Consider the following 11,724-nt stretch of genomic DNA (forward strand, 5'->3'; position numbering starts at 1 on the left):
TTATGAGATATTATCTCACAATTCTGACTTTTTTTTTGCAATTTTGAGATAAAACTTGCAATTCTGACATCTTTTCTCACAATTTTGAGATATAATCTAGCAATTACAAGAGTCAGAATTCTTGACCGGATGCATGTTTCTTACAGCAAATGTACACTGCACAGGTGGCACAGAGGCGCTTCTGAAGTGGCATTAGGTGTCTGTTTAATGCAGCTCAGAGGTGGCATAAATGCATTTACACAGCAATTTTACACAAACTTTATACAGTGCTTTGATACGAGAGACTGAGGTGGAATAATGTAGTTCGGCGGCATCAAGTCTTTACACAATGTTGAAAGGCGGATCTTTCCTTCAGTTCAGACTTCTGAAAATGTTGATGTTACAAAAATGCACATGTGATAAATAAATTCCCTTTAAGAATTTCAAACTGTTAAAGTTGTTCTCAAATTAGCATAAAACGAAGTCCACGCTGTGGTTAAAGGGAAGGAAAGCAGGGCAATTTGTGGCCTCTTTGCGAGGGTCCGTTAACGAGCTGGGACTTTAATGACACAGTTGAAGGTGCACTGGAGCATTCAGAGTTACAGCTCCGTCTGTGGTCTTTGTGCTCGAAGAGAGGAACGCAAGACATTCAGCACAGACCGTTGCTGTGGAAATTGATAAAAGCCATGGCAACTACAGGAGTGTCCCTGCGTCCCTCGTGGAGAAAACACTGCGTCTGTCGCTTATTGAGTTGAGCAGGGCTTTACATTATACAAGGGGAGGATGAATTGTGCAGTGAACCGTACTGCGTCTCGCAGCGAGACCTTTAATGAACAATGACAGTTACACTCAGGCCGGCCGGGATCATAACGCTGAGAGGACTGTATATAATGAGACGCGGCCCATTAGCGGAGCCCGAGCCGGTGAACGTAATATCGGATCAACCAACAGGGTTATACTGAGTAAAGCAAACAAAAAATGAAGATATGCTATTCCTTTAGATTCTAGAAGTGTAAAACAGAGCTACGGATCATCATCCAAATCCATAAGAAGAAAACAGGAGATTGACAGACAGGCGTCTGGGGTCCAGATGTGACCAAAACAGGCCGTATGGATCTCAGAGAAGAATCAAAAGACCTTTTTTTTTCACAGTGATTACATAGAAGAACCATTTTTGGTTCCCCAAAGAACCTTTCAGTGATTGTGCACAATTCAGTGAAAAATGCATGAAATGACGACCTCTTTTAAACTGATAGAAACAGTCCAAGGAAGCATGAACGTTAGCTCAATATGCAAAAACACCCTCACTATTTATTTAAGATATTATTACACTAAATATTCATCACAGTTTGTTGCAGCATCACTTATTTACCAATAAACCAAAACAGTAAACACACAGCGGCACAGGGGAATACTAGAGGGAACGCAGGAGAATCACAATATATAACCGGACCAAAACTTTTGAAAACGATAGCGTGGCTGCCCATGTTCGAGCTGCAATCTTTGCTGTAATTATTAACAGCCATTGTGCAGTTAAACTAACATTTTTAATACTGCAGCTACATGCATTCACAAGATACACACATGCCCAGTGAGCATTAGCATTCATGTGACATGCGTTTTTGGTCATGTAGTGTAGACGGAGATTGTTTCTGAAACGCTGTAGAAACGCCAGTGTAGACGTTTTTAAAACGCCGTTTTAAAATGAAAACGCACTAGTGAAAACTGGGCCTAAAGGGCTAAACAAGGAACAGGTGAATCAAATCAATCAAACAATGAGTCGCTATGGCAACAAATGAGAACATTCTAGAAACCATGGAAACAAAGGCCACATACACACTGCAGCTCAGTTCACCTTTTAGCTCTGTTCACACACAGTTCCGCATTCAACCACCAAATTAACACCCAGAAAACGTAGGTAGTGACAACCATAGATATAATAAATACATAGACGCCATACGTCAACGAGTCCGCCATATTGCTCCGGGCAAGACTGCTCAATAAATTTGGTTATGAATACCAAAACACGTGAGATGCCAAGACGTTGCTATGGTTACCACGATGTCAATCATTGTAGTTTCGGGATTTAAATGCATTTGTCACTCAATGTTGAAAGTCCATGAAAACGAAACGGCTCAATTTTACAAAGTTTATTGAAAATTACCTGAAAAATGGCTTAAACTTCAGTAACTCCATACTAACATACAGTATGTCTGCCTACATTTATGCACCAATGCGTTCAAAATCTTTAAATGTAGCATAGGAAATGAGGATGGTTTTAAATGGTCATGAGAAACTGAATTATGACTTTTATGGTGCTAAAATATTTATATGGACCTCTTGCAAAATATGTCCTTTTAAAAGAAAAACTTTTCTTCCAAGCCCATGCTCTCTCGGTTCAGCATGAGTTTGTTACGCACTTACTTGAACAATGTCTATTGTTACAGGTCATTAGCGTGAGCAGATGATGTCATAGACCAGCAGTGGCTCAGAGGCCTGAATCTGCATCACACTGACGGAGAGCATGAGGCCTGCTGCCTCTATAGTGCCACGGATGGAGGGGAGTCCTGGATGAGCTCGAAAAACAAACAATGACCAGAATCAACAAAAGCACTGAGTGACAGAGGCCGGCGCGGGGCCTGCCGTAATCCTTTCAAGCTGTAAAGAAGCATGTGCTGTCGCCCAGCGGGGCTCCGGCGGGACACAATACAGCAGCGGACAGCAGAAAAGAGCAGGCTGACTCCGGGTACAACACACTCGCTGAGAGCATGTGGACACACACAGGAAAACCACTGTAGACTTTGTTCCTTGACAGGGACATGGAAAGACTTTGTCCAGGAGTTCATGCTTGTCTGTGCAGTTTAATTAAAGTAAGCTGTTAACGACAGCCCTGTGCTTCTTTCTCGTGTGTAACGGAACGGATAAAAAGATGAAAAGATAAAAAAAAAAAAAAAAGTACAATTCATTGATGCAATTATTTGAATACACCTGTTCTATATTCGACATATATATATAGTAACTGATTACATGTAAACTGGATTACATAATCAGATTCCAAAAATGAAGTACTTGCAATTATATCATATTATGTTTGCAATTATATTATATTAATTATATATATTATGATTATATTATGTTATTAAATACTCATAATCACACTACAGTTACTTTTTATTGATTATTTTATTGACATGTCAGTGGCAGTAAATTATTCATAATTCATTGATTCTCCTTACTGTTGTATTTTTATTGTTTTTTATTTAAAATTTTCAATTTTAATTAATTTTTTTTTTTAAATTAAATTTAAACTCACAAACCCCAATCTGAGAAACCCTGATGTGATATTATATTTAATGCATAAAATATAAATAAATATAATATAATAATTTTTTTTTTTTTTTAGTATCTTTAAATCAAAATGGTATAAATTTATTCTATTCAAATCAATGTGATAAACGAGTTAGGTCAAAAGTAATCCAAACGATTACATTACCTTCAATGTACAATGTAATGGATTATGTTACTAATTAGAATTTTTGTCATGTAATTTTTCATACAATTTGTAAGTAATCTACCCAGCACTGTATATTTTATATATGACATATATATATATATATATATATATATATAGAGAGAGAGAGAGAGAGAGAGAGAGAGAGAGAGAGAGAGAGAGAGAGAGAGAGAGAAAATGAATAATAAATAAATAATAAATGAATTAATATTTGTATAACTACAAAAAAAAGTGCAAGGAAAATAAATTAATAAATATATGAATTAATGAAACAGGAAATTATATCATATAGAGGACTGTTTATTAAGTTTGATAAGTCTCTTAAAAAAAAAATCAGATAATTTGAGAATTTTATTAGGTTAGTTCAGATTGTAAAATATCATGTGGTGCAACTGCCCAAAAATACAATGATATACAAATCATGAAATTGACAAAGAATACTTTTTGCCTTAAAAAACAAAACAAAATTAAAAATGTTTTCTATAATGATTAAGTTGTGTATACTCGCACGTATTCAAGGTGTGAGTAAAAATATGACTTTTTACTTAATGGTTACACCACATGACATTTTTAGAGTCATAAAAACAATATTTTCTTGAAAATAGTATTGCAAAATCATATCACACCAACTTGAACACAAATAGGAAGTCTCTAAGAACTTGGCAAGTGTTATATAAACTACATTTCTTTATCGTGGACACACTCCTGTGGCATATTACTGGCCACGTCAAAACCACAAAGAATCTTCCTCTTCCCCAAATCTGCACGGGTGGCGAGTGTTCAGTTAAACTGCACAGTACACACTTTACAGAGACGCATCTCTTCTTTAAGCTCCTCCAGCTCAGCCTGTGATGCCCACATGGAGGACGGCTATCAATCAGGCGGACCGTCGCAGGACATCTGCCACAGCAGAGCCTGGCGATCCCTCCTGGAGCCGGACACACAGAGACACACTCGGATCTGAGAGCTCGACAGATGCAGTCTGAGATAAGACTGATTGCAGATCAGGGCTAATTATGATGAAGTCTTGCAGGAAATTCTTCAAATGAAGTCTTAGAGGAGCAATGGACAGGACAGAAATACCCATTTCAGGTTTACAAAATGCCAAAACGAGATGTTAAAGTATTGAAGAAGTTTGTGCTTTAACTTTAAGATCAAGTTCCACGTTCGGATAAAAAGTATCTAATTAGCATCTAACGTAAATAATTTGCATATTTTAGGTACTTCTACAAAACTGTTCAAAAGTTTGGGGTTGGTAAGATTTCTTAATGTTGCACCAAGGCTGCATTTATTTGATCAAAAATACAGTAAAAACAGTGAAATATTATTAAAATTTAAAACCACCGATCTATGAGCACCTTCCTAATATTGTGTTGCTGCTAAAACAGCCCTGACCCGTCGATGCATGGACTCCTCTAGACCCCTGAAGGTGTGCATCAGTAGATGTTAGCAGCAGATCCTGTAAGTCCTGTAAGTTGTGAGGTGGATCCTCCATGGATCGGACTTGTTTGTTCAGCACATCCCACACATGCTCCATTGGATTGAGATCTGGGGAATTTGGAGGCCAAGTCAACACCTCAAACTCGTTGTTGTGCTCCTCAAACCATTCCTGAACCATTATGGCAGGATGCATTATCCGTTTCCGGCGGTGGACAGGGTCAGCATGGACACCCTGACTGGTCTGCAGCTCCATACGCAACAAACTGATGCACTGTGTTTTCTGACACCTTTAGTTTGAATGTAACAAGCAGAAAACTGTGTGCATTTCTGATTTCTCAAAGTCCTTCACAGGAGGCCCTAAAGTAAGGAGTCGAGATTATTCATGCTCAAAATATGGAGCGTATGTGGTAGAGCGTGTGAATGATTCATTTCAGTTCCACTGCCAAACAGCTTGGGAACGGACACTCCCTTTGACTCGGCCTCGTGGTGTGGAGACTAAACGCAACATTAGAGATGCAGTGTCCTTGGGTCGTCCTCAAGAATCATCCCTCAGTTCCCACTGGACAAATGTTACGAGCTTATATTAAATTATGTAACCGCAACGTTTGGGTACTTGGGCTTTCATTGCATTAAACTGCTCATTTCTGAAAACTCATGCATCTGATTATATGTGTACATGGTGAATTTTCGGGGCGACCACCATCTGCGCTTCCTGCCAGTTCACTTCGGCTCAGAAGCTTGTTTTCTTTCACAGCCGAAGCCGTCTGTCCAGTGAATGCAGGCTGTTACCAGATATGTTTCGACAGCACGGCTGTGAAGAAGACATCACCCTTTGCCCCATCTTTACAATTTAGGGGTCGTAGACACATACAATGTTGAATGGTGGATGATTCTTGTCTGTTTTTTTTTTTTTTCTGCCAGCTCCTGCATTCCTATGTGGCAGAGCCAGTCCTTCAGAATAATGCCTGAGGGTCAAAGGTCATTTCCTGTGCATTAATAATTGAGGACTTTGACATAAACAAGGAAGGATGGAAGGATTGACCAAGAGGGAAAACACAAGGAAAAAAATGTAAAACACTTTCATCATTTTGGCTGATATGAAGACTGAACGCAGTTTAAAAGTGACCAGCCAGAACATTCCGAACCATTTCCCAAAACCATTGCAATGGTTTTGTCAAGTAGGACATTTGACAATAATTGAGCAGTTTTCAAATGTTTGAGTCACATATCTGTGGCGAGTGAGTGAATATTTCAGCCTCGACGGTCTCCAAAACTGGAGATGACAAGCAGAAAAAAAAAACATGTATAATTGCAGAGCGGCAGAAGATAAACAAACCAAGCAATTGTTGATCCCCGGCTAACAGCGAACAAATGTTCTTCCAGTAACGTTCATAGAACAATAATATTGTGTCATTAATAATAACGTCCTTTAAAGGATTAGTTCACTTGAGAATTAAAATTTCCTGATAATTTACATTCTAAGATGTTTAAATCTTTCTTTCTGCAGTCGAAAAGAAATTTAAGGTTTTTGATAAACATTCCAGGATGTTTCTCCATATAGTGGACTTCACTGGGGTTCAACGGGTCCAAATGTCAGTTTCAGTGCAGCTTCAAAGAGCTCTACATGATCCCAGACGAGGAATAAGAGTCTGATCTAGAGAAACCATCGGCCATTTTCTAAAAAAATAAACATTTATATACATTTTAACCACAAATGCTCATCTTGCACTGCTCTGTGATGCTCCACGCATTACGTAATCATGTTGGAAAGATCACATGTGACGTAGGTGGAAGTACCGATCCACTGTTTACAAAGTGAACGTGCAAAGACTAAAACAATGACATTGGAGGAGAAAATGAGATGAGTTTTTCAGTATTTCTGCCGTCACTCGTGACCTTTCCAACGTGATGCAATGCGTGAAGAACTGGATGCTAGTGCAAGACGAGCATTTGTGGTTAAAAAGTATATAATTTTTTTTTTTTTTTAAGAAAATGTCCGATTGTTTCTCTAGATTAGACTCTTATTCCTCGTCTGGGATCATGTAGAGCTCTTTGAAGCTGCACTGAAACTGACATTTGGACCTTCAACCCGTTGAACCCCAGTGAAGTCCTGGAATAATCCTGGAATGTTTTCCTCAAAAACCTTCATTTGTTTTCAACTGAAGAAAGAAAGACATGAACATCTTGGATGTCATGGGGGTGAGTAAATGATCAGGAAATTTTAATTCTGACTGAACTAATCCTTTAATAATGTTCTCAAAACATTTATACATCATTCATGGAACGTATTTTCCTGAAACATTTACTGAAACAAGTTTTTAAATGCTGTAATTGTTACTTTTGAATATTCTATAATGTTCTCATAATGTTGCAAAATGATAAAATGGAATGTTCCCTTAACGTTTGCATAACAACAACAAAAAAAATAAGTTTTTAAAACATTTAAAAACTGGATTGTTTCAAATGCTCTGAGAACGCTCAAAAGTATTGTTTTTATAACTTAATAGGAACGTTCACAAACGTATTTTTGCTGGCTGGGTTACTGATTTTGACAGGATTCATAGGAATTCCTTTGAAATGCATTAAAGACCGAAATAAACTTCCATAAAAAAATCCTACATAAGTGAAACTGACCCTTTGAAACGCTTTTGTGCAAACAGTCAGATGTTCCATTGAAGCACAAGATGCTGTTCAGATCGTTCTCAAATGTTTTTGAAAGAAAGTTTAGTAAGAAAAGCACCTGATGAAAATAAACACGCTTCATAAAGACATATGGCAGTCATCAATTAAACAGCTCTCTGGCACTCAGCGAACAGATGAATTTACTACGAAGATATTTACTATCAGTTGCCCTTCACTATGATCAGCTTGTCTCTATTTTTTCAGTATGATCTGATGAATAAAGTCTGAATATCTTCTGAAAGTTCAGAATGACATGAAAGTGCCAGATGGCTTTAAACAACATGAAAGACATATGGGCATAGCATGTGTCCGGCTGTACGCTCGTACATATGTCTGGCAGATATAAGCATGTCTACGATCAAAACGAAAGCACGTGAGAGCCGGATCTTTCTCAACAGATGTTCCAAACTCACAGCGCCACCCCATTGGCTCTTCAAATCCAATAACAAGACATCAAACACGACAGAAAATGGAGCGAGTCCAGTCCGTACAGACCTAATGACAAAATGAGTACATGGCCGTAATTGTTTGCATGTGTTTAGGTAGAGGAGGTGTTCAGAGGATGAAGGGTCATACGAAAGTGTCCTCCAACGTCACATGAGAATAGGTGCAGAAATGTCCAAACTAAACCTTGAAAAGTTGCAAAAGACATTTCGAATTCTGAACATTGTAGCCCAAACATGTGCTTCATTCCTTATTTCTCAGGATTCATAATAGAAGAATGACACTGATTTTAAACGTGACTTTGATTTCTGCCACCTCGGTTTTTCCTGCTCTCGTCCTGAGCCATACTTGAAGGAACCTAAATTGGTTGCAGATGTTTGCGTAGGGGCAAAAAAGCTTCAAATAGGTACAAAACGTGAGACGCCGCTTGATTTTTCCTCAAGGCAAACACAACATTTCTAACTGGGCTGTGAGAGGGAAAAACTGGCTGGACACTTGTAAATAAAGGTTCAAAAGGTTAACAGCCAACTTTTGCATGCTCACTTTATCTATGTAAGAGCAAGAGTAGCCTAATGCCTTCCTTCTGTGTCCGACGACTCCGTTATTTACTGGAGGAATCCGAGCACATGTTCACAAACACACACTTCAAAGCACTTCGGCATCCAGATGTCAGCTTGACTTTGTTTGACACTGATAGAACATGAAAGAATTTGGCTTTAAGTTTCTTTTGCTATAAACAACATTAACATTTTGCCAGAGGGAAATTTGATGATTTATTTGCCAATGCAAAAATGCAAAGACTCGACCACAACAAATGGCAACTGTAAAGAAAAATAGCAAATGCTTCCAACACCTTCCTTAACACTTTCATATTCCATTCATTAACATGATATTAACTGTGATAGCACTTCATGTAATGCATTATGCATTGCATTTGTTTACTATTTGCTGGTTTATTTATTTTAATTCTACACTATAAAGAAAATATAGCCACATATGGTGTAGATTGTGAATCAATAATAATGCAAAATTAATTCAAAATAAAGTAAATGATGTTAAAGCACCCATAATGGTGACTTTGAATTAAATACAAACTATTATCCCACAATGCAGCACAATATAGTCATTTTTGCATTGTAATTCCTAAAAATGACTGGCATCCTGGTATTTTTTACAGCGTGTCATTATATAGCCTAATGCTTGTTTACGAATGATTATTGAAAGTTATTATTATAAAGTGTTACAGTCCTGACAGGATATGACTGAGTCTAAACTCTCATTCATTCATCTCGGATCATACTGCTTTCAAAAACACATTTATTGATGTTGCTTTGAGTTTATTATGAAATCTGAAGCTGTTATTTCCAATCCAGTCGCCCATATACCAGCATGCATAATGAATTCATATGCTGTCTCGAGCAAGTTATGAGAATATAACGGTACAGTCGAGCGTACACAAAGATCATTATGGACTCAAACAATGATTTAAAATCCATAACCAAATCATAATGCCAGCCACAATTCAATAACTCTTGATACAAACGCTCGCTTCAGAATAACGGTGCAGAATCAACAAGTCCAAACTTGCGATAATGTTGTTAAAATGTCGCTATTATTCATTATTATCATTAGTGCCTCTGCTATTACAACGTATCAACAGTAAAAATGATATTTTAAAGGCTAAAACTAGTCGATTCTTGACATTAAAGCAACTAGAAGCATAACGGGAGAAGTAAAAGCGGACTTACCCTGAGTATAAACGAAGGCGCAGAAGTTGCCAGAGAGAAGCAAAATGATTATCTCAAAACACACATACATCTTATTGAAATCCTAAAGTGCATGGTGGACTCAAACGCAAACGAGACGCGAGCTCCATGAGAGCATGTGTGCTAGCAGGAGCGCATGAGAGTGTCCGCGGCGGGTCCGCACGCACAGGCCGCACAGGAGACGCGGAGCGCGGCGCTGGAGCTCTGAGCATGTGCGGCTGATGGAGGCTGGAGGAGGGCTGGGTTAACGGAGCCATGAGAAATCACCGCACTTATACCGTTATGTGCCCGAGGGGTGGGGTGAGGGGGGCGGACTCATGAGGGGAAGAAAGAGTCGAACAAAACTTCAAAAGATGAGAGACATTTATTAGTTTGCACTTCGCGAGCTCTAATTAACTGAGGCTGATAACAGACTTCAGAACACAACTTCAGATAGAAAGAAAATATATTCATTGAAAGGCCTGTATCATATTAGCTAGAGACTGAGAAAATGATAAAAATAGACAAGACAGACAGACAGAGAGAGAGAGACAGAGAGATGATAGATAGATAGATAGATAGATAGATAGATAGATAGATAGATAGATAGATAGATAGATAGATAGATAGATAGATAGATAGATAGATAGATAGATAGATAGATAGATAGATAGATAGATAGATAGATAGATAGACGAACAAACAGAGATAGATAGAACGACAGAACGATAGATAGAACGACCGACAGACAGACAGATAGATAGATAGATAGATAGATAGATAGATAGATAGATAGATAGATAGATAGATAGATAGATAGATAGACGAACAAACAGAGATAGATAGAACGACAGAACGATAGATAGAACGACCGACAGACAGACAGATAGATAGATAGATAGATAGATAGACAGACAGACAAACAGAGATAGATAGATAGATAGATAGATAGATAGATAGATAGATAGATAGATAGATAGATAGATAGATAGATAGATAGATAGATAGATAGATAGATAGATAGATAGACGAACAAACAGAGATAGATAGATAGAATGACAGAATGATAGATAGAACGACAGATCAATAGATAGATAGATAGAACGACTGATAGATTGACGGACAAACAGACATAGATAGATAGATAGATAGATAGATAGATAGATAGATAGATAGATAGATAGATAGATAGATAGATAGATAGATAGATAGATAGATAGATAGATAGATAGATAGATAGATAGATAGATAGATGACTTAAAAATATTAATATAAGACAAAACAAGGATTAAAATCAGCCTAATCAACAAAAAGACCAAGATATTGATTTATAAGAATATATTCATCACGGTTATGTTAGTTTGGACCTGTTGTGTTTCTCCACCTTCTGTCTGAGTTATGCTGGGAACACACTAAAAGATTCTTGAAAACTTAGAAAAGATTTTCAAAATGCGAGAGACCATAAACATGAGGACAAAACAATCGTTAACCGTTTTGCTCCTATAGTGTGTGTCATCGTGATTTTGCCAAGTAAGACGTGGATCTGTGGACATCCTGGAACAACATTCTTGTCTGAGAATGTAGTCCTAACCCTATTCCTACCCCTAAACCTATCCCTACCTATAGTTTATCCCTAAAATCAGAGGGAAATGACACTGACGTAGAAGCACCTAACCCTGGCTTAAGATTAAACTTGACATAAACGGTAAACTTGCTCCTCAAATCTGATTGGTTGATTGGAATGTTGTAAAATCACGTTCACCGTTGACAAAGACAGCACACCACACACCAACAGAGTCCCGACTGTGAACGCGGGAAATCTCGCAAAATCTCTCGAGACTTCAGAATAAACACGACGGACGATAGGCAGGGAGAAATTGCGTTGATAGTGTTTGGAATGATTTTGGTATGTTTCACTGGACA

The 11,724-nt window shown here is 37.9% G+C and overlaps 1 protein-coding gene across 1 annotated transcript in view; it reads right to left on the bottom strand.

Moving 5' to 3' along the window:
* Nucleotides 1-10,051, bottom strand: part of reck (reversion-inducing-cysteine-rich protein with kazal motifs) — a 55,172-nt gene extending 45,121 nt beyond the window's left edge. Inside the window, exon 1 of the mRNA XM_067377326.1 lies at nt 9,805-10,051. Within this exon, the coding sequence (XP_067233427.1) occupies nt 9,805-9,874 (70 nt within the window). The 5' untranslated portion in view covers nt 9,875-10,051. The remainder of the gene's footprint in view (nt 1-9,804) is intronic.
* Nucleotides 10,052-11,724: the final 1,673 nt, after the last annotated feature.

Source organism: Chanodichthys erythropterus, chromosome 23, assembly GCF_024489055.1.
Source record: "Chanodichthys erythropterus isolate Z2021 chromosome 23, ASM2448905v1, whole genome shotgun sequence".
Classification (NCBI taxonomy): Eukaryota; Metazoa; Chordata; class Actinopteri; order Cypriniformes; family Xenocyprididae; genus Chanodichthys; species Chanodichthys erythropterus.